Source organism: Sycon ciliatum, chromosome 8, assembly GCF_964019385.1.
Source record: "Sycon ciliatum chromosome 8, ocSycCili1.1, whole genome shotgun sequence".
NCBI lineage: Eukaryota > Metazoa > Porifera > Calcarea > Leucosolenida > Sycettidae > Sycon > Sycon ciliatum.
The window spans coordinates 8,702,685-8,728,528 of record NC_088650.1 but is presented as its reverse complement, the minus strand read 5'-3'; the positions used below and the strand labels follow the sequence as shown (position 1 = coordinate 8,728,528).

The following is a 25,844-nucleotide window of genomic DNA, read 5'->3' as shown; positions in this document are numbered from 1 at the left end:
ACTATCTGTCATCATCGTAGGTACCATCATTATAGCAGACAAGCCTGGCTGAATGTGCAATGTGTAATCATACCTCCAAGTTGCTCTTGTGTGTGTGTGTGTGTGTGTGTGTGTGTGTGTGTGTGTGTGTGTGTGTGTGTGTGTGTACGTGTGTGCGTGCATGTGTGTGCGTGTGTGTGCACGCGCATACGTATTTGTATTGCAGGGCCACCTGTGCGGCACGACACCATCACCTCCATTGTATCGCTTGGCAGCCCGGCGGAGGAGTCGGAACGGGCACCTGCCACCGAGGGCAGCATGCGGTCCAGGTCCAAGCAAGAAGCATTCCCACCGAACACCGCCTCCGTGTCCAACACACAGGAGCCACAGCCCGAAGAACCAGCCACAGCTGCGGCCGCTGCCACTCCTGCACAAGAAAAGCTACAAAGACGGAAGCACCCGGGGGTTGGGCGAGAAATCAGCAAGCACCTGTCGGTGAAATCCTTCATGAGCAATGACATGGCTGCCGCTGATGATGTCACCGTTCAAAGTGAAGGCTTACGCGCGGCTGGCGAAATGCTGGAGGATCTGAAAGAAGTCAGTGACGACGGTGGTGAAGACAACGCCGATGTGACAAAGTCCGACGACTATGTGTAAGAAACGCAGCCCACGGGGCAGTCATATCGGAACACATTTTAAAGTGGGACTTTTGTACCGGTTGAGACCCATTGCTCTGCACCAGTGACAGTAAACCGTTGACAACGTATTCATGTGGCCCGGTGGTTCTAGAACCGCTGGCCAATATATGTATACTTGGAAACATACGGAGACAGTTGATTTTGACCACGTTGTCTACATGAACGGGTGTAACTAAGGTCTGCAGGGGGTTGCAGATGGCCCCGCTGGACACCACAGCTACTGTAGGGAAAGCTCCTTTCTAGATCTCATATCTCTGACAGATCCTGCCTTTACCATGCATGTCATGACGTAAAACATACATTCCGCACATAAGCACATCGACCTAACACACAATGTAGTAGATGAAACACACACACTGCGAGTGCACGTAGTCGACGATGGGTGGTCCTGGACAGCCCTGATGAAGTGATGATGATCTTTCACATTCAGTATTATCCATAAAACTTAGTTTGTCAACTTCCGCTTTTCTTCTCTTATTGATTGATTGATTTCTTATCTGTCCGATATATTATATATGTTATTTTCCTTTGTTCATAAAGGAGGTACTACATGTAGTTCATGCTTTGAAATGCTCCAGCTATGCATACCAAGTCGGTGAAGTTTCGGTTTTCTCAATCTGGCCATGTTGTGAATGCCCGGAGTTTTACTAGGGGTGTCATCGGTCAGTGGGGTACGGTACCCGTGCTACCCGGATAGAAATACCCGAACTCGTTACCCGACCAAACCCCTACCCGTTGCGGCCCTAAGAGCTACGGTGCAATATACCGGGTAATTTTGGTGAGAACACGATAAAGTTCTCCAATGTGATTTGGTGGGTGTGCCGTGGGAACCTGGTAAAGGCAGTCCTCTAGTCTAGACAGGGACTGAATCCGAACATTGCAGGCACCCAGGCAGACGCCAAATTATAGAGGTTATGCGATTACACCTTCAGTTGAGATGCTTTGACAAAGTCGCAGGACAGCGATGTTCTAGCGATTCACACTGCATACATAGTGCACATAAGCAGTTCCACTGTGTACTTAGCGTCCTTAAGTGGTTCCACTAACTCACCCCATGATGTCATTTGCATAACCTCTATAGGTGAAGTTGTAGTGGAAACACACACTGATTACTCGTACATGATTGTACACAATATACACTACACGTCAGGAATGCGATAAGCTTGCCATAAAATTCAAGCAGTGTGCAGTATGCACGGTCAAAATTATTCTTGAAGCAGTTCAAGCAGTAGGTTTGTAATTGAAATTGCAGCGTACCAGTATATTGCACATTTGTACATTAAATTCGTAAATCATCATTATTCTATAGCATTAATTGCGAGTGGACTTTGCGCACTGGCACTCAATTCTGGCTTCACAGGACGCACTGAACTGCAATCCTTGGGGATACTTGCACATGCCGAACGAAGGTCAAAAGATTCGGGGGGGGGGGGGTACATATGCCCCCGTCCCCCCCCCCCCTGGGCGACGCGCCGGGTCCTCAAAGAAGTACATGTATTCCTATCCAATGCAGAGAAAAGTAAGTAAGTTATACTCAGGGTGCCTGTACTTCATACAATGACTATTTCTCTGTATTCATAATCGCTGTGAGAAAGGACAAAACTCAACCAGGTGTGAAATGCACACTAGGAAACAAGGAAGCTTCTTTTTTTGTGCGACTCCAGTCCTTGAATTTCGATGTCACAATCTCGCACAGAAACAGGGGCCTGGGAGCTCTTTACTTTAGACCCACCCTGGCCTGGGAAGTCGAAGTTGTGGACATGAGGTAACCAACCGACAACAGCCCCACCCTGGCTGGTACTACTACTGACCAGTCTGTCGTGGACATGGAAATCCGGCCGAATGACTGGAGCCGGTGCCCTCGTGCTCAGTGCGTACAGAACGTTGCATGCACCGTGCACATGTTGATCGCATGCGTACTTACGGCTGCATGGCCGCTTAACCGCCGACTGGATGTCCATGTCCACGGCAGTACATTGCATCATAGAGTGCTTCCCATCTTTATCCTGTACTTACTGAACGCACGAAGAAAGGAAGGATACCGCGTGATGATGAAAGCCGGCCTTGGCCTTGGCTGGATTGTGGTACTGATACCGCAAATTCATTTTTGCGGCGTCGCCAAATATGTATCTGACGACTCCCTGGTGTGAAGCCATGATTATAGTGCACTACGTATCATAACAGTATACTGTCTTATGGCACAACCACAAAAAAATGAATTCAAACAGAGCAACAACGTACTATCGTTGTATCATCCGCACCATTTCATCACTTACCACTTTTACAGCTACGCGAGAGGAGAGCATCCGTTGCGGATCGGGAAGCCTTCCGGCCTTTCAGATGGCAGGTGCTTGCAATTGCGCGTGCGTTCAGGTCGTCAGGATCTGTGCGCCTGGTTTCAGCAAGACACGGAGTTTGTACTACGCTCATAATCACAAACACGGCTCTACGCTGGTCACAAGGGAAGCAAGTAAAGACTCCTACTCCTAGATCCTGTGCATGCACAGGGCCTACAACAAGGGTAGATCTACACGCAGAGCTGTAGCGGGCTAGCCCCCGGCTGGGCCTGGCCCTGGTCTCGATGTTCGTGGTGTGGGGCCCATACTCGAACGGACAGTTCACTTGAGAAGTAATTAGTTGAGGGTTACAGTCGGGAGTATGTAGATCTACCAGTAAGAGTAGATTTTACAAGTCACGATAATGCAGGATCTACTCTTGATACCAGGGAGTTGAAATCGCCCCCACGCCACCTCCACTCACTCGGTCTCACTTTCTTTTGTGAAGCGATCGCAGAGATTGGCAAAACTAAAAGTGATCTCTTTGCTCAGCTTGCAGATTTGAAAATGAAAGTGGGACACATCAATGACTATGTGAACCAAACCAAGAACGCCAGCAGGGAAATGACCTGCGCCGCGGAGGCGAGCAGGTGTGTGAGCTCTCTTTTTTGAAGATCAGTCCATATCAGGCCATCACTTCTGTCACCAGGTCTCTGCATATGCACTGCTGCATGCTTTCCAGTTAGTTGACAAACTTCGTGGTGACGGTTTTGGCTTCTGTGACAGCCTTCACAGCTAGAGTGCAGAAATTGTGCTGTAGATTTCCAGTTATGGCTTCCGTCGCTTCTCGATCAAGGAATTCTGGAGATGAGCTCCTCTGGTTTCCAGCAAGACTGATCGTCAACTCATAATTCACTCGTTCGATCGAGAACCAGAATTATTCCCATCCGCGAGAGCCGATTCATTTGTGTAGTACATTGTATTTTGTTTGTTCAAATGTGACATTCGAAGTTTGTCATTTTCCGAAGTAATTTCAGAGTCTAGTGCTGGTGGCTGAAGATTTGACCTTCCCCAGGAGTGCTGAAATAGCAGTTGATCGTCGCATCTGTGGGATTGTCACGACCTTGGCTGCTCTGTCTTCAGCCCCTTGTCCTGGCTTCTGCTCTTGTGGATGAGGTCTTCAGGCTGAGGTACATGTATTTACGATGGGCAATGTGCCCTCGGACACTCCAGCTCATGCAACAGGTTCCCAGTCTGATTCTTCCATCAGTGTGAACTTTAAACGGACCAGGGCTGTGCGTCTCACGAACACCTCGGCACTGGTTAGTTTCGATGGCGCTACATCACCTGCAACGACCCTAGCTCCCATTCGCCATCCCAGTAAACAGGCATCTTCAGATGGGCCAGTGGAGAAAGGCGTACTGAATGTAGGACAATCGGGCAGTCGGAGTGATGGGATCCGTTATGGCCTTGTCCTGGACAAGACACGTGGACCCCTGAAGAGAAAAGACTCCGCAAAGTTAACCGTATACTTCTGTGGGATCCCACCAGTCGAGGCCCAGGAGAAATTCAAGCCGAGCCAGAAATCCAAGTCGCCGGTGGTGGGAGATTCGGCCACTGGAGACGTGTCGGAAGTGCACTTGTTTGATGTTGTCAAGATGGTCAACGCGTTCAATGCGGCGCGAGGCAATTTGCCAATGTCGATGAAGGATGACAAGACGGGCTTCACCGGCTTTGTGGAAATCCACTTGAACCTGGTGCACCCGATATCTATACACCAGTCGACGAATCATAGTTCGGCGGGAAACCGCGGCAATCTTACGCCTGGCTACAGTGGGGGCGCTAAGGGCGCGGAGAAGTCTGTGATCTACCTCAATGATATGACCACTAAGATGGTGATTGACTGCCACACGACTGCCAAGAGCATCATCGAGGGCCTGATGGAGAAGTACCGTGTCGTCGACAACATCTCCAACTTCGGACTGTTTGAGTGCGAGGGCCGGCGAGGTGGGCCGGGTGGCCGGCGCATGGACAGCAAGGAGGAACCGCTGCTGCTGGTGCTGCTGTGGGGCCCCTGTCCGATGCACTCGCTCTCGCTACAGCTCGTCAGCAGTGGGCGCAAGCGTATGGACACGCTGATACACTGGGACCGGTTCACCTACACGGAGCTGGGAAACTTTCTGAAAATGCTCAACATCGAGGAGGAAAAGTACGTCAGCATCATCAAGAAGAACTACGAGATGAAGCGGCTGCGTATCGAGAAGCTGATACAGTCCAAGCAGGATAGTTTCGACATGGAGCAGGAAGGCGCATCCAGTAGCAATGAGAGTGAGACTTGACCACTAGTAGTAGTGTTGCGGCGTGCTTTGGCCTACAGCACACATCCCCAATGTGCGGCTGCCCTGCATGGCATGTCGGCTTTCACGCTCTAATTCCTATCCCAGTACTGCAGACCCGGACCATGGGGTTCACCAATGGGACTGCAGCGGAACAGCCATCGTATAGTGGCTCAGTATCCGTGACCGTCCGCTTCCTCACGAAACACACTGCCAATTGCAGGTAGCCACCGGTCTCTACTGAAACATTCTCCGCAATATCTGTTGTCCACTGCTCAGGGACACGATTCTGTTCCGTGTGTATTTAAGTGTGTGCTGGTGCTTCTTTGACCTGGAACGTACAGCTCCAGCAGAGCACTCGTGTGTAGTTCGTTGCAGCCACACAGTATTGGTCTCTCGCCGGATCCTGAGAGTTCCTAGTAACATTGATGCCTGCACAACTCCAGTTGTGCTGGTGGGACATCGTGCCTGATGGAGTCATGGGTGGCTGCTTACCCTTCTCCTACTCCACATGGTGACAGGTGTGTGTGTGTGTGTGTGTGTGTGTGTGTGTGTGTGTGTGTGTGTGTGTGTGTGTGTGTGTGTGTGCGTGTGTGTGTGTATATGTGGACGTGCATGTGTGCACAGGTGTGTGCACGTGTGTGTGCGAGCGCGAGTGGGCGTACTAAGGTTGCGGATCATCTGCCTCTTTTTTATATTTCGCGGAACAGCGGTGCTTCTCCGCAACCCTCTCCATTTTCCCACTTCACCTTCTTTTTTTTACGGATATTGAAACATAGGTTGATTTGAGTTACGCATCTGTGGTGACTTTCTTGACAGACCCCTCTCTTTTTATTGAGTAGAGTGAGCGCATCACATCACTCCACACTATCACAGTGTGCAACTGATTTAGGGAATTACTGCTTCTTTTATTGATTCCTGAATTGTGTGTGGTGATGGGTTGCTAAGCTAATTTTTTTCCCAGACCGCTCCAGGACTGCGTGTAGAGAGTGCGCAGTTGGTCGTGCACTGTGTTCATGCTTGTGCTCGAGTGTCCTCTGTCTATCGCGACTATGTTGGCTTGGCCGCCTTGCCTAGCCTCCGCGTGCCTGCTTTTCTCTTCTGCAACAAACTGCTTTGTCCCCACTTACTCCGTTCTTCATCCTAGGCTTTTATCCGTTTTGTTTGCCATTGTCTGCCTTCCGTCTAGCTCACCCTTATTTTGTGAAAAGCCCTCGTCACCGTACAGGGTGGTGTGCCCCTGTCGAGCTCTTGGTGGATTATGTTGTACAGTGTCGGCATCGTGCTTGCTTGCTTGCTATGGCCACGCACACACACACAGTTGCTCACTGCCAAAACTAGTCACGTGGGTCTCCCCGGGAGAGGGGGAGAGATTCAATCTTGGAACTTGAAGATGACTCAATTTGATATTGAACTGCCCAGTGGCCGACACCCCCTGAAATCACCAAACTCTGGGTGGACTTGGAAATGATCCCACTTGTGGGCTCACCGCACCTCAGTAGGTGGTTGAGGACAAGGTGCAGAAAGAGGATTGATGGCATCAGGGTGTCCGTCTCGAGATCCAACTGCATTTAGTATTTTACCCCTGACCCCAGTGAAGGTTTTGTTGTTCCTTGTACATACATGTACTTGGGGTATACTTGCTACTAATATTATAGTTTGGGTGGCTTAAATCACGCACATACATACACACACACACATACTTGGACCGAGCGTGGCACAGTCAGTGTTCTGTGGGGGTGGGCGCCTCTTGGTCTGGAAATGAGGAGCTTGGCAGTAGGTAACGTTACTTGTAGGTAAGCTGTATAATACTTACTACAGTCCATTTCAAAACTATAGACGCGTACCTAGGCAAAAACCGTTATGCCAGCATCTATACCACATAAAATCTGTGATCACTTTGTGCATAAATTTTTCCAAATTGTGCGTCTGTTATCCAATCCTTTAGAAACTATATGAGAGTAATTGTGGAGCGATCCTGAGCAATATTCCGAAAACTATTCTCAAAAAGGTCCAGCCAAATTTGAAATATTTCAAAAACCCTACGCGTCTATAGTTTTGAAATGCACTGTATGTAGGTAATATAGCAAGTACTCTGGTTGTTCCTTGTACATGACTGGACACGTACTTGGGGCATTCATGGATACGTGTATTTGCATCGAGTGCTGTAGACTATAGACCCAGGGGCGTCAGAAGGTATTTTAGTGTGGTATGGTCAGCCATCTGAAGTACAATTTACTCGTGGGGGAGTGGTGGCTGAGCCGAGAATTTTTTGGAAATTTAGATCCCAGATCAGTGTATTTTATTGATTCACAGGGTACCTGGCGGGGGCAAAAAAAGTGGTACGGTCAATACCGTAGTGACCGTACCGTGTCCGACGCCCGGCGCCCCTGATAGTGTAAGCCCTACAGACGTGCATATGGCCATGGATGCATGTACCTGGTGAAGCACATAATGAAAGTTACCCAGATGACAGCAAAACTAGAACGTCGCGAGTGTACCGCACTGTTAAGGGTGCCACCTTTCGTTCTACTACCGGTACGATACCAATTCTGAACTCACAGAACCTGGTCTGTAAACAGCCCTTGACATTATCAACATTGTAATCATATCATGGCCTTATTGCAATAATGGAGAGCTACAACTGCAAACTTAGCTTACAATATGTATACAGCTTATTGCAATAATGGAGAGCTACAACTGCAAACTTAGCTTACAATATGTATAGGCTTGGTACAATCCGACGGTCTTACTTTATACAAGTAAGAAGTTGAACAAGATCCCGAGGCGAGCAGATGCGCTGCCGGTGGTCACAGAGCATCCCTTTTGGCTGTACACAGCAGTGCTCATTCATTGTTTTCCATGTTGCTTTTCAACATTCCTCATCCAGTTCTGACGGGCAGGGCGGATGTTTTCTTTATGCAACTTGTTAACATGTATTTCCCGCCTGTCGTTATTCCTTTTTGTGTAAGTGACGAGAGACGGCGAATACATTGGCCGTGGCCTAACACCGTGACTGATAAGCTCCAATCACTCCAGTACCAGTGCAGAGAGACAATACCGTGTTTCCTGGGGTATTCGCCGCACCGGTGCACCGGGGTCTATGCTGCAACCCCTTTCAGGCCCAAAATTCGTGTTTTCGTTGACATTCGGAGCATAAGACACACATCAGACTTCAACAGTGACTCTTTTGGCCATCAATCAAAACTCAACATTCCACTTCAACAAATATCAGATCAAATTAACTTATTAGGCACCAGTACCTATGAAGGCATTATCGGCGGCTCAAACCTGAAATAGTCAGAAATACACATTGAGAAGCAGGCCTGAAGTTTGACCAAACATTTCTTAGTTTGTCCTTCACTCCGAACTACTACGATGTAGGAACTTCCCACCAGTGCGAGGATCGATTATAGCACATGATGCAGTTCGTAGTTGAATGTCGCCATACGTGCGTTTTATGCATCGGATGTTGGTCGACATACATGCAGCACTTAGAGTCCCAGGGGCGATTTTGAGTTATAGCTCCCAGACTGTAAACCTCCCATCGACAATTACCATTGGGTAGTGCTTAGTTAAATAATCCTGATCTACATCATCCAGCTGTGAGTAATTCCGTAATTCCTAACCACCACACTCTATCCTAGGGTAAGGTTATGTACGTTGCAGTAATTGCTGTGGTTTCAGAAATGAAAAATGCTGCATCGTAACGCTGGGACCGTTAGCGTAGTGGCACTCCAGATTTCTTACTCCCCGTAATCGGGGATGGTGGTACAAAGTCACAAGAAGAAAAGAGGTCTAGTTTTCAGCCCGTGATGGTGCCGTGCTCTATACATGTACTGGGGCGGGGTCTGGTATCTTTGGCCAAACCCGACTCGCCATTAGCGAGATACATTGTAGATGCGGACTCTGGAGTCAAGACTGTGGTGCTGGGAAGAGTCGACGTGCTCATGTAACTGTGCTAGTAAATCTGTCTTCACAAATACATGTACTTCATGACCAGGAATGCAGGATTCTCCACTCACAACTAGCCAGTCTCAGACATTGTATAATTATTATAATACTGTTACACCGTCGTGTGCAATGTGACTGCTGACTTCAGCTATTCCGTATGGACAGCTACGACTGGATCCCACGGTAACCAAGTACATGTACTGGCAAGGTCCCTTCATCACGATGTCCCATGTAATGTCCACGGGAAGATTCACATACCGGTATGCATGAAGAAGGTCTCAAGGACATCACCATCAAAACTCAACATCCGAAGGAAACCAATTGTAGGATATCATTAATTTCCTTGCACTTTATAGTCATTTCAGATTGACGGCCAGCTTCTCCATTCAGCTCCAGTATCAATTTTATCCAACCTATTTCCTGATTACCACCGGATTGAAGAGCATGCCGTGTTGTCTTCTCGATCTCATGTGAAAAAAGTAAAATTCACTTCGTCTTTGCAGACCTACAAAAATCATGATGCACAATCACGTCTCAAGAAAATGCCGAAAAAGCGAAAAGCGAGTCATTTGACGTGGGGAAAGCGCGTGAGGGAAAAAAGAAAGCTGGCATGAGTGCTATTTCTTTGCGAAAACACTACTTTTCATCGAAAAACGTCACCAAAATCGAAAAATTTTACGAAAAGTTTACGTGGCCTGGGCTTGAGGGTTGAAACGCATGCGCACAGTCTTTCCTCTTCCCTTCTTTCCCGATCCACCATGGTGAGTGGCCTTGTTTTTTTTGTTTGCCATGTGCTGTCGCTGACTCTGGCCTTTTGCCATTCTGCAGACGCAAAAGAGACGGAACAACGGACGAAACAAGCACGGCCGTGGCCATGTTCGTGCAGTTCGCTGCACAAACTGCGCCAGATGCGTCCCAAAGGACAAATCTATCAAAAAGTTTGTGATCAGGAACATTGTGGAGTCCGCAGCTGTTCGTGACATAACTGAGGCCAGCGTGTATGCCCAAGAGAAGGGTAAGGATGAGCGAAATATTTTGCTTGATGTGTATGTGTATGTGTGGAGTATCAGCGCTGTGTCTGGAGAATTTGATATTACTGTGTTATGTCTTTCTAGCTAGCTCTTAGATCGTGGATCTCTGCAGACAGCTCGATGGAAGTTCAGTCAGTCAGGACTGTCACATTGCTTGTTCCTAAGTAGTATTTGCCTTGATGGCCACAGCAGTGGGCGCATTGATCTGGAGCCTTCTGGCGGAGAATGGAGATGTTCTGGAGGTTAAATTGAATAATTGCGAAAAATTATGCGATTGATAAAATCGCGAATTCTGGTTGCAGAATGGATGTCAGTGCATCCATCTAGTGGCCACTGCCACATTCATCGAAAGCGGAGTGGAGTATCTGTGGCGGTCTATGCTGAATTTGATCCCTGTGGAATGTGCCCAGTCCATTTCATATTTTGGCCTTTTGCATCAACGGATAGCCGTTGATTGTTTGGCCTCGAGAATCCAGACATGCTGATGTAGTCAAGTGCACAGTCACCATGTAGCATTTCCCGTATCGTTCCGATGTAGTTTTGAAACACAAATGCAACACCATGCTTACAATTTGCTCCAGGCGAGCACTGTATTAATCCTCTTTTCTGTTTGTATGTCCGTATGTTCCGTCTTTGTTGGTCCTTGTGTGTAGGCCAGTTTGCCCTGCCCAAGCTGTATGCCAAACTCCACTACTGTGTGAGCTGCGCCATCCACAGCAAGGTCGTGCGTAACCGCTCTCGTGAGGCTCGTCGTGACCGCACACCTCCACCCAACTTCCGTCCTAAGGTAGGCTCTTTATTCCATTATGCAATTAGTGTACTGTGGTTGCTGCTACTGAGGTCTTATGTATGAATCAGACCCTGCTTGCGATGGGTGTTCAGCCGGTTTGTAATGTGTTATGTCAGTGGCGGAGACATAGGGCTGCGTTCCACATGCGAGTGGCTTGAATGAGTCAATACCGTCACAGATCACTTAAGTGGAGGCATCCACGTGCCTGGATACCCATTAAACTATCGTGCAACATTTCCTTTTGTGGAGAAGTTTATAGCTAACTACCATTGCAAGGCTTGGTATGCTATATTATTGTACACTTGTCCATAGTGCGTGGCTATTGGCATTTTGTGTGTCACTTGTCGTCTCGATCATGACTGTGCTTGTGTATGTCCTTTTCTTCGTTTGTTTTGCAGCGTGATGATGCTCCGCGTCCTCCCCGTGACCAGCAACAGCAGCGCTCGGGACCTGGTGCCGCAACAGGCGCCCCCGCTGCAACTGGCAGCTTCGGCGGCGCACCAGCTGGCAGCTTCGGTGCACCTGCTGCCACTACCGCTTAGAGATTGACGCTGTGTGCTCACACGTTTTTTACTTTAACCGCCCACCTGGTGTAGCCTCTTGTTCACAGATTTGGGAAATAAATGGCTGAAAAGATACTCTGTTCTCTGCTGTAGTCCAGTTGATGTGTCTTAGCTTGTTTGTACTACAGTAGAGTCACCCTACGAAGATCAAAAGGTCAGCCCCGAATGATTTCCCTCTAAAGAATGGAAGGTGGTTCTAAAATCTTGCGTGGGGAATATTGTAAGCTTCAATGCAAGGGACATCATCAGACCATAGAGATTGACGCTGTGTGCTCACACGTTTTTTACTTTAACCGCCCACCTGGTGTAGCCTCTTGTTCACAGATTTGGGAAATAAATGGCTGAAAAGATACTCTGTTCTCTGCTGTAGTCCAGTTGATGTGTCTTAGCTTGTTTGTACTACAATAGAGTCACCCTACGAAGATCAAAAGGTCAGCCCCGAATGATTTCCCTCTAAAGAATGGAAGGTGGTTCTAAAATCTTGCGTGGGGAATATTGTAAGCTTCAATGCAAGGGATTTCATCATCAGACCATGTCGGCTGCATTGCAGTTTTTCCCGTGTTCTTCGTGTGACTCTACTGTATAAACACAAATCTTGCTACATCTGTCCCATGCCATAACTGGGACTTGCCCCTCTGGGCTTCCCATTGTTTGGTGCATGAGCACGTAGCTGGTTTGGCATTTCTCTGATCTGCAAGTGACCAGGTGGTGTCCAAAAGTACCAGGTGATCGACCTGTTGTAGGTTGCTGAAGATGGTTTGGATCCCTCCTTGAGCTGAGCCTGAACACTCTATAATTTGGGAGGTAAAGCATTGGGTTGCGGAAATTTAATCTGGTTTTATACTCATTTCCCTTGCAGAATTAGCACAGCATTTACTGTTTTCTGCGCGGAATTTTTGATATTCTGCCGCGGAATTCACGGGGCACAGGCTCTACTGTAAGCCTTTGCAGCCAGGAAGTGCAGATTGAGACTGGGTCATTGAGTATGTACATGACGGTAGTCACTGCATTTTATCCAACGAAACACGTCTAAAGGTGTTCTGTTATTATATTATATTCTTTAGACTGTCCCTCCAGGAATCCGCGGACAGAAAGTTGAAATTCTGCGGCACAAATCGCTACATTATGAGGCGGATAGCGTGAATTCTGCGCTGCACCAGCGAAAAGACATGGCTATATGCTATGTACAAGTATCAATAAAAAAATTAGCGGTCGAAAACACACGATAGGCTTAATACAGTAACGAAGACAACTCCCTCGACTTTGAATGCAACAAAAATAGCGACAGGACACTGCACTGTTCATGTGCATGAATATGAAGCGCATGCTCGCATTGCCCCCCAAACCGTGATTTTTCACGATTCTGCGGTGAAAACTGTGAATTCCGCGGGATAAAAAAACATGAATTCCGCGAATTTTACCGCGGCCGCGGATTCCTGGAGGGAGAGTTTAGAATTTTAGATTCTCGTAGAAGTTGATCCCATACCGTGGGAATCTCCTAGTTTCAACCACATCTGAAGCTTGGAGAGCCTCCTAAAATTCAGAGAGGACATGAAACAGCACTCGAACTTTTCAGAGAGTTTCGAACAGGAACATGCATGGCAAAGTGGGCTTGAAATTACCGGTATACGTCGGTAAAAGCAGTCTCCGATAAAGGCATGTCTCCAATGAAAGCATGCGTAAGGCTTGCGAAAATGCAAAATATGGCAACATGCCATTTGGGCTGGGAAGTGTCAGGCTTATCGCCTGTAGGCTGTAGCAACACCACAAAAAAAGTACTCTGGCTACAAAAGTCGCCTCTTTCTTGTGCGCAATATAGACGTTTCTCTCCAAACCATTGGAGGTCATCCAAATTCAAGAACGAGTATGCACCACCTGCCATTGTACAAAACCTTTCATTCAGAATTAGTTTTTAGTTTACTCAGCCGGCTAGCCGGACGACAAGTGTGTGGTATCGTACTGCATAATATCATTCTACCCGTCAGCGACATCAGTAGTTGCGTGTATGTCATGTTGCAAATTTGAGATACAGCAGAATCGGCGCAATCTATAACCACCGGCTCACAGAATTCTGCGAATCAGCTCCTGAATTATAAGTTATAACTACTATGTACTTGCAAGGGAAATCTGTTGACGCACATTGTATAAAAGGCTGAATTTGTTTTGAATTGGACCAGCCAAACAAGAAGTAATGTGTGATGAGACTTTCCAGTTGGACCGAAGACTGGAAAAGCCCAAACGGGCTCCTAAAACAGTTTCTAAAATGGGAGCATGTGCCCAGCACAGTCTCAAAGTCTAGTTTGCTCGTCAAGGCTGGGCAAATCCTTGACGCCTTTCTTTCCTAGTGCGGTGTGCAGTGTGCCCTGATAGCGGCGTAACTCTCGCAGCTCCGCACTCTGCTGCTCCAGCTGCAGACCCATCTCACCGATCTGGTCATGCAGCTGCTGCATCTCGGCTGCCTTGGCGGCTTCCTTGCGCTCGCTTGCGTTCACATTCCGCGTGTACTCGAATATGAGAGTGCCAGCGGCAACGGCGAAGATCGTCGTCTCGCCGATAAGTTGAGCACCGAGTTCGACAGCCACGTCCTCGCTGAGTTCCCGCACCTTCACTTTCCCCGTCGAGCCCAGAAAGCGCATCTTGATCTGCGTCTGCGACCAGTTGTAGACTGCATGTGTGAAGAGGAATAGCAGAATCAAATATACTCATTGGTTTGAGGGAAAGATGCCATTGCACCCAACAGACATCTTTATGATCAGCGTGAGTGACCAGGCGGGCGAAAGCTTGCACACGCACAAAGATACGAGTAGTACACCGCTTGCAAAGAGACATGGCGCATAGCTGGTAGTAAGAGCATAATCAGACCTCGCTTAACCGCACACATCTGTTTTCCACAAAAATGTCCGGATTAGGCGAGGGAACCAGATAATCGAACACATATACTGTATGTATGCATGACAAATGCTGTAAATCGGTAACCAACGATTTTCTTCCGGATGGCGAGGGATCCGGATAAGCGAGGTTTGACTGACTGTACATAACGCCCCAAGAGTGTGCAACTCGACTACGGGTGCTGTCCCGACAGACTTTCAAGTTGATGTCATTTTTATGATGTAATGTGCACGGAACTCGTATTATCAGACGTATCCTGAACCTGTGGTACATGGTGGACAACGCCACATTCGATCCTGTTTTGTTCAAATATGTTGTTGGTTGACAGCTCCACCTTGTCACATGCTGCCAACCAACAGCATAGTATATACATGCATGAGACGCTTTGTAGGCACTGATAGTGCATGTGATTGTTTGATGTGTTCTGTGATGCACAGTGAGAAAGCAGGGATGAATCTATCCGGTATCGCATCGCAGTTTGCTACTCAAAATCGACCTACTGCTACTCAAAAAATCACAGTGACATGCAGAAAACTGTGACACATACATGTACATGCTATCCATGCTTTTTTGTAGCTTACGCCACAATTGAGATTTTGCATAGCAAAAACTGCTATGCAAAAACCTGACAGTAAATTCATCCCTGGATAAAGAGTATTCAGTACCTTAGAATCCCGCAGATAAGCCCATGGGCTTATCTGTTTCACAAGGACATTTCGGTGGGCTTACACAAGAACATGGGCTTATACGCGGGTATGGGCTTATACGCTGACACCAAAATTGTGCTATTGAAAAGTACCAAGGAAGTGAGAAGCATATTGCTGAAAGCCACTGTGCAAACAGAAACAACCGATAATTGTGTTGAAATGTACAAAAAAACAACATGTACTGTACATGGTATGACCAAGAGTCCATAATTTGTGAACTCTTGGTACGACCTAGGCCCATGGTAGGGAGTTCAGTTCCGGTTGCTGAAAAGGGAAAAATGCAGTCACAACCCGCCTGTACAAAGTGAATGGGCGCCTCGCGGCAGCAGTTTGGGATGCAGTTCGAGGCCCATGTATCTTCCCCCGCGGCCTTGTCGATGCTATTTTAGGTAGCTGAGGTCACTACCATTCCAATGGTGCCACACATGCCATGCTTCCAAAAATAATGCCTCCGCGCTTTGCGTGGATGCACTTCGAAGTACTGATTTCGACCAGATCCGTACTCGGCCCCGCGAGGAACACCCGAGTTTTGTGTGCCTCGGATTAGTCTAAAACAAGAGGATTCTAGAACATTTAGGCTCGCGCTTTATCGCGGTAGAAGGAAAATGATCAAAGAAACTAGCCCACGGCGATTTCCTGGTTGACGAAAAAAAATCGAGTGAACTGTAGAAGCAGTGACGGTGAAAATGTGTGACTTGTGCAAGTAGGCGCGCACGGCATGCGTGCACACTGCATGCATGCACACATCCTGTACCGATATGCATGCACCAGATAGTGCAGTGCTGGACGGAAACCACACGGCTCACATACATACTGGCATTTACTTCTGTGACTATTTTCACCCCATTTTCCGATCTTCAATCGACTTGCCTTGGAATTTTGGGTTCAAATTTTCACAGGTTGTTTCTCACATCTTCCCGGTTTAGAAAAGCTAGCGTTTCGAAACTCACGAATTTGGTTTTTCGACTGAACTCCCTACCCATGGGCTTGTACTACGAAGCTTCGCGCTGATTAAACTTGGCCTGGGCGTACCGTACGCGCGAGCATGGGCTTATACACAGGTGGGCTTATCCGCGGGATTCTACAGTATCTTTGATGTGAATGCTCGGGACCATGCAAGTGTCTCCTTTTTGACCGGCGCTATTTACAGTACTACATTGTTACAGTACTATGTAATTTCATCAGGAAAAGTTCATCTACCCATGACCTACATATGACCATACTGCGTTCATTCATATACACACCCATTATAAAAAAAAAGAATATTTTTATGGTCACAAACTTACTGCGTGCGGGTGGGATGCAAACATAGTTCTTGAAGAAGTCACTGCGTTTTGCTCCACTCGCTACTGCTTTCGCTACTGGCTTAGAAACCTGCTTTATGGCCAAATAGGCCAATTTTCCCGCTGGAAAAGCGAGAACCATTATCTAATAATTATTGTGTTTGGTGAAAATATCAGAAAACTGTGACAAATTCAAACTTCACAGTACAGTCTTCATTGGTGTCAGAAAACCAACATTGGGGAGGCTGGGAAGACTATCAACAAAGCGGGATCGGAATCAAAGGCATAGGGGAAATAAAAATCCCACAGACTATTCTTGCCAAAACTGGGATTCCTTGCATGGCCAGGGCTCACTGTCTCTATCTCTGGAATAAGAATGCAAAACTGCTTGCACAATCACTAAAAAGAAAAGAATGACGATTCCAAGGCGGAGGTCACGTGCAGCAGTACATGACATAATCATTGACATTGATTGCAGCTAGCTAGCTGAGGAAAAGACAAAACAAAAAATAGCTTTTTTTAGCTTGTTTGCATGTATACATGTATACATGTACATGTATTTCGATCAGTCTCTGGTCAGTAAAGTTAGTTACTTAGAACTTCGTGTTCTTGTCTAAAAAGGTGGTAGTACTAGTAGCTTCTGCAGGCTTGATATGGCGCAAACACTTGTTCCCCTGAAGTATGAACGTGGACGGTTGGAGGTTTTGAACCAACTGCTGCTGCCTCACCAAGAGGAATGGGAAATCGTAAAGAATCTCGAAGACGGATGGCAAGCTATTCGGCAGATGAAGGTAAAGTGTACAGCACTAAATGTAGCATAGGGCCGTTGCATGGTGATAATCCTAAAGATTAGTGTCCCTGATTATTCGCGACCTAAACTTTAAGCTAACGATTATTGTCCCAAATCTTTGGCCTGTTGTATGCATGCACAGTTTTCACTGGCCAAGTAGTGAAACCTACTTGAACACAACTAGACTGCAAGCACTACAGTAGACAGTACAGCCGCGCTGCCAACGCAGAGAAGGAGAAATGCCGTCAAGCCTCCGAGGACCTCCGTGGGTCTTTCACACAACTGGTGTATCAAATGGACGCCGTGCTGCATCGGGAGTATGCAAGCTACCAGAAGCGCCTTGCTGGTCACCTCGCATCAAGTGGGACAAGCACTTTTCAACTGTGACGGCGTGGGTGCAGATTCGCCCCCAATTCGCTTACAGACAGTACAACTCCACACTCCGAGTGCTTGGGTTAGGGATATCAGCGAACGCACTGCGCAGCCCATCTGTGCAGGTCAGCCTGGCCCATCTACGCGCGGCCGACAAGAAAACTCATGAGCACTTTCATTTTTTTGCAAAATAAATCATGCGAAGAAGATGCACGGAATGGCTGAAAACTAGGCTGAGGAATAGTAGCATCCAGAGACTCTCAAACAAATTCATGGTCCATCGCTTCTGACAATGGCAGCGAAGACATCAGGGAGCTGATTGCAGCAACTCTCTACCAAGCGCGATCCTGGTTACTCACCAGGGCAGGGCGCTTCCATCGCGCAAGAAATGGCCGCGAGTGAGAAATGGAAGTCCGATTTTGGAACGATCCAACCAGGGAAATTCCTTGAAAATTGGCCTGAACACCTCTCATACTGGTGTTTCACGATGTGCAAACTTTCAGAGAAATCGACCGGGGAGAACGTGGTGAGTTCGTGGGTCCTCGAGTATCGCGTATGATTTGAATGGTCGCGGGGACAGAAGAACAGTAATTTTACGACTCCCAGCGGTGCAAACAGACCGCGGCCATGTTTTCTCTGTCGGCCGCGATCACGTTCAAAAAATCGATGACGCAATGCATGCGCAGAGGCCTGCGCAGTGCGTTCGCTGACATCCCTACTTGGGTGCCCAAATAATATGCAGGGGCGTCGCACACGGTACGGTCACTACGGTATTGACCGTACCACTATTTGCCCCAAGCACCCCGTGAATCAATAAAATACACTGATTTGGGCTCTAAATTTCCAAAATTTTCGGCTCAGCCATCCCTCCCCCCACGAGTAAATTGTACTTCAGATGGCTGACCGTACCACACTAAAATACCTTCCGACACCCCTGATATGGAACATCGCGAGTAATTTGTAGCACCACTCTTTGGGATTACCTGATACGAATATTCAGATTCTGTTGAAGGTCCCTGGTTCGAGTCCGGCTGGGACAGTCAATTTTTTTTCTTCAGGCTTTGTTCCCTCTTCAACCCCGCAAGCTTATGACCATTATCTTCCCGTACACATGGTTAATGTAGTCGACTAGGGAATAAACCGTGTGCTCTTGTAGCGGCACGTATATTTGAGTGTGCATGTGCATATGTGAGTATGTGTTATAGTGGTTCTACAAACGCACCGAAAACATCTTGTGACGAGCTTTGTTTACAACAACTAAGGGGCTATCCGGCATTATTGATAATTTTCACGAAACGAAAAAGTTTAGTTAGGACCCTCCCCCACCCACCCACACACCCCCCCCCTGAACGAAATATAGATTGACTTGACAGCAAGAATGCCTGGATGTCTCTCATATCAATATTTTTCAAAATGAAACTCCCCTTGACCCACCCACCCATATACGAAGCTTTTTCTCTTCGTGTAAAAGATTGTTAAGTCTGGACGGCCCCTAAGGGGTCGTCGCAACAGTTTTCTGTCGTCCCTGAAACGAACATCGTTCATTTCGTACTCGGACCCCCTCCCCTCCCTCTGAAACGAACACAGCTTGCTAGGCTGGACGACGAAACTCGCATGCATGTACATGTCACATGTACAGTGTCGGTCGACTTGCGATTTTGGCTCCCCCCCCCCCCCCCAAACGAATTATGTTCGTTTCAGGGACGACAAAAAACTAACAAGTGTGTGTGTGTGTGTGTGTGTGTGTGTGTGTGTGTGTGTGTGTGTGTGTGTGTGTGAACATAGAGAACGACAGAGAGATCGAAGGAAAGCCAAGCAGGCAGGCACAGATAAAGTGTGTTCAGTACACCTGGCATGCCAGACAGCGCCCGGCCAGATGAATGCATACATATGACGTAATAAGGCCATCATTTTTTATATCTATGTTTCGCGTCAGTTCAACTTCCAGAATCATATGCGAGAGGTGGAAAAAAATAATAAATTGCAAAATAATAAAAAGACTCATCAGAGGTGTATGCACTGTACATAGCACAATAGCTCGTGCATGGTGTACATTTGAAAGAAAAATCGTACATCGAAGCACAACATCTGGGTTATCAGCATGAGTAAATATTCATTTTGGACAGAGGAGGCAACCATTGGTGCCTATGCTTCGCTGGATTATTGTACTTAGACTTCAGCAGCGGTGTAAAGAGCTCCGGAACGACGCATCCTCTCAGCTTGAGACGATCAATGCGGTCTGGTGTAAGCTCATAGAATATTGCTCCCAGATGCCGAACAAACGATTTACCAACGCTGGCCTAGAGGCCATTTCTGAATCCCAGCTTCGCCGTATTCAACCAGTCCACACTGATGACTCGCATGATCGTACACTCACTGTGCATGTTCGATTTTTTTATTTTTTTCCGAAAAAAATCAAAACGTATGCGTGCGGACGACGCGAAACATAGCTATAAAAAATGATGGCCTAAAAAGGAAACAATGTCACAGGGAATAATTTACTTTCAATCTTTTCGTGTTTGTGTCTAGGTACGCGGTGCTCCGGCCATCGCCATTGTGGCGGCGCTAACCCTTGCCGTACAGCTGCACGAGCAGCGTGCAACGCTGACGTCAACCGGTGCAGTGCGCACGCTGGTGCACGACGCGTGGACCTACCTCTGCACGTCCCGCCCGACCGCCGTCAATCTGTTCCGCGCCGCCGACGTCGTTCGCTCGCTGACCGATCGGCTGGAGGCTAGCGGCGATGGTGACGTCGGCGTCATGATCCAGACGATCATCGAGGCTCTCGAGGGCATGCTGGAGAAAGACATCCAGGACAACAGGGCTATCGGCCGATGGGGTGCAAGCGCCATTCTGGCCGGCGCGGCGGCGGCGTCGGGGAATTCGAAAGTGGCCGTCGTCACGCACTGCAACACCGGGTCACTGGCGTGTGCCGGCTACGGCACTGCACTGGGAGTGGTGCGCTCTCTGCACGAGCAGGGCCGACTGGAGCGTTGCTACTGCACGGAAACTAGACCCTATCTGCAGGTAAGTCATGCAGAGAGGGCAGTAAGAGGGGTTAGTTGCCAACCAGCGGTGCTCCGAAACCTGGCTATTGCAGATGTCCAGTCTGTTTCCTGCTTTTTAATTTTTTTTTATTTATACGGGTGGAATCCTGATAATTCGAACCCCAAAATTCCAGGGGAAAACTTCTAATTATCCAAACATGTACCCACAACACATTATGTATGTCAAAATGCTCGCGTTGACACGCAGAGTTGCACTACGCACGTCAGGCACAGATTTAGTGGACACTGAACTGTCTGCGCATGCAAACCAAACTGATCAGGTGAACATAAAGTGAACTTCTAATTGTGCTTTGCTAACTTTGAATTATCAGCACAAATCCCACACATTTTCTATGTAAGTGGATTCCGCGGGACTTCCAATTACTGAGTAACTGGATGTACCCAGTTCGAGGTTCGAATTATCAGAATATTGTTAGGCCACCCAGAATTAATTCGTTGTTTCGGGTCACCCGACCGACCGTCTTTTTTCACCCGACCGCAAAATGTTTCTTTAATATTGTGCATGCAAATGTACGACTAGTACAGTCGACTACACACACACACGCGATCCTATAATAGCAGTCTAGACATCGACCTCATGCTCAGAAGCAGCCAAATGACAGGATGCAGCGCTTGGTGACGAGGTTGTCTTCTATTATCTCTGATCCGCAATCGGTCCTGAAATGGCTTCAGCTCCGCTACCGCATCGCTCATTGACAAAGGTTTTGGACTTTTGGTGAGAGCTGCTCGTCAGACTCGTTTGCCAGCGTGGCAAAGATCTGGTCCTGGAGGGGACCTGGATCTAATGCCAGTAGTAATGGGACAATGACTGCGCGTGCTGGATCGTCTACAACAATGTACAGTCAGATTTGATCGACTGGCTTGATGGACAAAAGCCATTGGATATGCATAATCATGTATGCACACCGCAGTAACCGAAATAAAAAAACAGAATAAAATAAAAAATAAACCCGACCGACCCTGGTACGGATGAGTGAAGTGACCCGAAACAACGAATTAATTCTAGGGTGGCCTTATGTGGAAATTGTATTGATAGAAAATAGAAATCGGTCCCAGAAGAAACTTCTAATTGAGCAGTACCGTATTTTACCGGTTGTAAGTCGACCCCAGTTATAGGTCGACCCCGTATCCGGAGGTCTTAATTCTGCGTTTTAAAGCTTTCACCCAACGAAGCACTACTAACCACTCCCTTCTACTAACACAACAACAAATCATGTAAACATTCCTTAGTGGAGGATAACGTCCCAATCCTTGAAAAAGGCCAATAAACTGGCAAAAATGTGTACAGATGGTGCACTCGTGCATGCAGTTGCGGTCGTTTTTTTTGTAAGATACTGATAGTTCCCGGTTGTAAGTCGACCCCCACCCTTTCTCCTTCTATTTGTAGTCGTAAGAGGTCGACTTACAACCGGAAAATACGGTATGTTCTAATTAAGCCATAATCGAATTTCAAATTATCAGGATTCCACCTGTAGTGTACTAGTGTATTTGGTTACCTATTGAACAACGTTCTAGAAGACAGGAAGCTTATCACAGCGAGAACAAGTACACAACTTAAACTCTTTACCCCACCATCATTAGGACTCGAGGACTCAAACAATTTCTCGTCAAGTGAAATATAAGCGACTACAGGCCATTCATAAAAAAAGATGATATCCATAATCCTAGCTTTTGGCGGTAAATGTGTCAAATTTTGGGGGGTTTTCACAATTTGTTGGCCTTCCCCATGGAATGCTCTTCCAGTTATGTTTCTGAAGTCAATTTCTCCAAAAGGCAAGCCATATCAAGAATAGGATTTCGGCCAGGTTTTGCCCCAAGAGCACTGAATTGGGAAAAACCATGTGTGAAGTGTAGACGTGGCAATGCCTCCTTTCGCCTCTGCTGTATGCGTATACCGGTATCAATCAGTCTAGTCTTGCTGCTGTTGTGTAATCCGCCCATCTACCGTTGCATTTTGTCTGTCTGTCTGTCTGTCTGTCTGTCTGTCTGTCTGTCTGTCTGTCTGTCTGCATTACTGTCACTATCCCGATATCAGGGTGCACGACTGACTGCTTACGAGCTCGTCGTGGAGGGCATGCCGGGCACCCTGATCCCGGACTCGGCCGTCGCGTCGCTCATGACCAGCAGGAGCGTGGCCGGCATCGTGGTGGGCGCTGACCGCGTGGCAGCCAACGGCGACACGGCCAACAAGATCGGCACCTACCAGCTGGCGGTCGCTGCTCGCTATCACGGCGTGAGGTTTTACGTTGCGGCGCCGCTCACCACCATCGACCTGTCTCTCTCCTCCGGCAAGGACATCGTCATTGAGGAGCGGCCGGCGCAGGAGCTGAAGTCGATACGCGGCGTGGCCATTGCTCCGGACGCCATCGACTGCTGGAATCCCGCGTTTGACGTCACTCCCGCGGAGCTCATCACCGGTATAATTACGGAGCACGGTGTGTTCGTGCCCGGCGAGCTTCAGAGCAAAGTCGAGAATCTGACGCGACAGCACTTGTGACGTGGAAGCGATTGCTAGTTGCCCGCACGCTTGCGGCGCATGCCGTGTGAACTCCTGCCCACCATCCCGTCGGCAAGTTGACCCGTTCGTACGTGGTCGTTCACTGCATGCAGCAGGTCAGTGCATTGGGTTGCTGTGTGTCCACACTCCGTCTATGGTGATCATGCTGCATTGTCCATCTTTGGCTTTGCCCATCTGTGGCTCAACCCCGTGCAGCATCGCTGGCTGGCACGGCGCATACTGCCACCAACAAATGCCCACGGCCAGCTTTGCAGCTGGTACAACGCCACCTGCTGCCACCAAAGTGGAAAGCAACCCTTTGGAGTGTGCACGCCAGCCGGTGCAGCCAGGGCTAGGCTTGCAGTCTGCGCCATTCCCAAACGCGTTCGAGACAGATCCGTGCCATTGTTTTTTGGGTGGTCTATCGTGTTGACTCCAGCCAGTACAGGCGACCAGTGCTTATTAAAAGCAGTTTTTTGAGGTTCTCAGATCACTTCCAGAACCTGCTAACATTTGTATATAGGTGGTTTGCTAGAATTATAGGGGCTCTCAGATATTTGGGAATGGAGAAGATCTCCGACACGAGTATTCCATACACAAGTTTCATTTTTTGACTGACTGGTTTCACTGTTATCAAACAGACCATCAGAGTGAAGAATGATGAAAGTGAAACACATTATTTGTATAGTCAAGAGTACATAAACCAGAGTGTGCAACTCTGCATATCAGATCTGAAACAGCGCAGTTGGTGCACTACGTCACCCTGATGAGGTCAGCCAAGCCGCGACTTGCGTACAGCTCAAATTTTCATGTTTCATAGCCCGGAAATCAGCCAAGTTTGCTTGATTTTAGACGTCCAGTTTCAGTATTTCGGTGTTTTGTGTGACTGTGTACGCTGCGTACATCCACCGACAAGTAAAGTCACCAGGCTATCCGTATCAAAAAACCGAAATCAGGACAAACTCAGTGACCTGCACCACCGCGACTGGTTACGCAACTTTTCACCGTACCTGTGGCTTACCATGCTGTCAGAAATGACGTAGTGCATGAATTACGCTCCCACAGGAACCATCCCGAGTTGCACACTCTGGTTTATGTACTCTATCTCTTAATTTGCTAAATCCTATATATAGGATTTTGGTCATATTTTTCAACTCAAAATGGGTGTGGCATGAGAATAGCAAAAAGTATGTGACCAATTCTTCCTTGCTAGGTCTTAGGGTATGTTCGATTGGTAAGGATCGGGATCGGGATCCAGATCTCAGATCCGTCGGATCCTTCAGAGTCAACTGGACACTTTTTTGAGCCTTGACTGTTGCCATGTGGACGAAGTAATAAAAAGTCGTACTCACAGCGCCAGTTGTACAAAAAGTCAGCAAGCTCTATCTCGATCCACGTGTGCGTACCATAATGTGTACAAAAACGAGTTTTACCCGCCATATACGCACAAAGGTCACATTTGGATCCGGTCAACCCTGCTCCCCGAGGTGGGTTGACCGGATCCAAATCCGAAGGATCCGGATTCGAGCAATCGAAAGGGTGCGAATCCAGTGGATCTGGATCCCGATCCTACCAAACGAACATGCCCTTAGTAGATATCGAGAGTTGAATAAGATAATTTTTTCAAACACTACCATCTCAGGCTCATCTCCTTGCCCAATATTACTAAGGCCTGTGCCCTATTTTTCGAATCCTATATATATAGGATTTGAGATTTTATTGGACCTTGTTTTATCCTTAAAACTGGTAGTTTGATGACGGCATGTGCGATATGTCGTCATGAAACCACCCCGTGCCACACCTGCAATGTTCGTCTGCACATTCACTGCTTCAGTCCTTTCCATGACAGCAGCTGAACAATTATGCTCAAATTTCCAATTGCTGAAAATGGGTATTCATCAGAAATATTATCGCCCTATGAATCTAAAATGTAAACATTCATGCCTCGAACATATTAATACCTTCCATGAAAACCATTATGTCGTTATTATTGGTCGTGATGACCAATAACAACGGCATAAAAGGCACACATTTTCAAATCCTATATATAGGATTTTCGGCCAGCAAATTAAGAGATAGTCAAGAGTACATAACCCCCAAGAGTGTGCAACTCCAGCTATGGGGTCTGCGACGGCAGAACTTCACATCACGTGATGAGCCCGTACACATTATTTGCACTCTGTGCATGATAGATACAGGGTTGTACGCAGCCCAGCTTTGGGTACAACTCTCTTGTGGTCACTTTGCACTGTTTGCCAGCATAACCTTTTGAGCCATGTCACGTGATGTGAAGTTCTGCCGTCGCAGCACAGCATAGAGGTTGTGCAGGCAGTTGCACACTCTTGGGGGTGGTACAAGTCAGCCACAAAACTATTAAAAACCGTAGTATAGAAAATTTCAAATGAAGAATGTAAACGCGCTCATCGGCAGTCACAAAGTAACAGTCGAGTTAGGATTGAAATGTTTTCTTGCGGCATTCATCAGAAATCAATCACCACAGTGTTGTACAACTAGAACAGAATCAGAGCTGTGAGTGCTGCACTGAACCCAGGACTCAACACAACTAGGGGATTCCCCTCCAGCACACAGTCTACGCTTCGAAAGCCTGTAC

At 47.6% G+C, this 25,844-nt stretch overlaps 5 protein-coding genes across 6 annotated transcripts in view; 4 read left to right on the top strand and 1 right to left on the bottom strand.

Annotated features, from left to right (window-relative positions):
- Positions 1 to 1,293, top strand: part of LOC135823227 (uncharacterized) — a 37,019-nt gene extending 35,726 nt beyond the window's left edge. For both annotated transcript variants that reach the window (XM_065336073.1, XM_065336072.1), the window contains exon 20: positions 206 to 1,293. In XM_065336073.1, coding sequence (XP_065192145.1) covers positions 206 to 636 — 431 coding nt within the window. In that variant the 3' untranslated portion in view covers positions 637 to 1,293. The remainder of the gene's footprint in view (positions 1 to 205) is intronic.
- Positions 1,294 to 3,285: 1,992 nt separating this feature from the next.
- Positions 3,286 to 6,678, top strand: LOC135823226 (ras association domain-containing protein 1-like). Its single transcript, XM_065336071.1, has one exon. It carries the CDS (start codon positions 4,159 to 4,161, stop codon positions 5,290 to 5,292), a length of 1,134 nt encoding a protein of 377 aa, XP_065192143.1. The 5' UTR covers positions 3,286 to 4,158; the 3' UTR covers positions 5,293 to 6,678.
- Positions 6,679 to 9,938: 3,260 nt separating this feature from the next.
- Positions 9,939 to 11,702, top strand: LOC135823223 (small ribosomal subunit protein eS26-like). The gene is made up of 4 exons (XM_065336069.1): positions 9,939 to 10,004; positions 10,072 to 10,258; positions 10,928 to 11,061; positions 11,463 to 11,702. Exons 1-4 carry the CDS (start codon positions 10,002 to 10,004, stop codon positions 11,604 to 11,606), a joined length of 468 nt encoding a protein of 155 aa, XP_065192141.1. The 5' UTR covers positions 9,939 to 10,001; the 3' UTR covers positions 11,607 to 11,702.
- Positions 11,703 to 13,505: 1,803 nt separating this feature from the next.
- LOC135823221 (optic atrophy 3 protein homolog) lies at positions 13,506 to 16,860 on the bottom strand. Its single transcript, XM_065336067.1, has 2 exons — positions 16,510 to 16,860; positions 13,506 to 14,292 (listed from the first exon to the last, which is right to left on the bottom strand). The coding sequence occupies exons 1-2, from the start codon at positions 16,646 to 16,648 to the stop codon at positions 13,916 to 13,918; spliced, it is 516 nt and encodes a 171-aa protein (XP_065192139.1). The 5' UTR covers positions 16,649 to 16,860; the 3' UTR covers positions 13,506 to 13,915.
- Positions 16,861 to 17,056: 196 nt separating this feature from the next.
- Positions 17,057 to 23,931, top strand: LOC135823222 (methylthioribose-1-phosphate isomerase-like). The gene is made up of 3 exons (XM_065336068.1): positions 17,057 to 17,297; positions 20,198 to 20,695; positions 22,772 to 23,931. The coding sequence occupies exons 1-3, from the start codon at positions 17,160 to 17,162 to the stop codon at positions 23,231 to 23,233; spliced, it is 1,098 nt and encodes a 365-aa protein (XP_065192140.1). The 5' UTR covers positions 17,057 to 17,159; the 3' UTR covers positions 23,234 to 23,931.
- Positions 23,932 to 25,844: the final 1,913 nt, after the last annotated feature.

What these genes read in the sequence shown, in the direction of transcription:
- LOC135823221 (XM_065336067.1), bottom strand. Translation starts at nt 16,648, where the DNA reads ATGGTTCTCGCTTTTCCAGCGGGAAAATTGGCCTATTTGGCCATAAAG. An exon ending in TTGCATCCCACCCGCACGCA is followed by an intron (nt 14,293 to 16,509) that starts GTAAGTTTGTGA and finishes TCACACATGCAG; the next exon opens with TCTACAACTGGTCGCAGACG.
- LOC135823226 (XM_065336071.1), top strand. Translation starts at nt 4,159, where the DNA reads ATGGGCAATGTGCCCTCGGACACTCCAGCTCATGCAACAGGTTCCCAG.
- LOC135823222 (XM_065336068.1), top strand. Translation starts at nt 17,160, where the DNA reads ATGGCGCAAACACTTGTTCCCCTGAAGTATGAACGTGGACGGTTGGAG. An exon ending in AAGCTATTCGGCAGATGAAG is followed by an intron (nt 17,298 to 20,197) that starts GTAAAGTGTACA and finishes GTTTGTGTCTAG; the next exon opens with GTACGCGGTGCTCCGGCCAT. An exon ending in AAACTAGACCCTATCTGCAG is followed by an intron (nt 20,696 to 22,771) that starts GTAAGTCATGCA and finishes TCCCGATATCAG; the next exon opens with GGTGCACGACTGACTGCTTA.
- LOC135823223 (XM_065336069.1), top strand. An exon ending in CGTGTATGCCCAAGAGAAGG is followed by an intron (nt 10,259 to 10,927) that starts GTAAGGATGAGC and finishes CCTTGTGTGTAG; the next exon opens with GCCAGTTTGCCCTGCCCAAG. An exon ending in CACCCAACTTCCGTCCTAAG is followed by an intron (nt 11,062 to 11,462) that starts GTAGGCTCTTTA and finishes TTTGTTTTGCAG; the next exon opens with CGTGATGATGCTCCGCGTCC.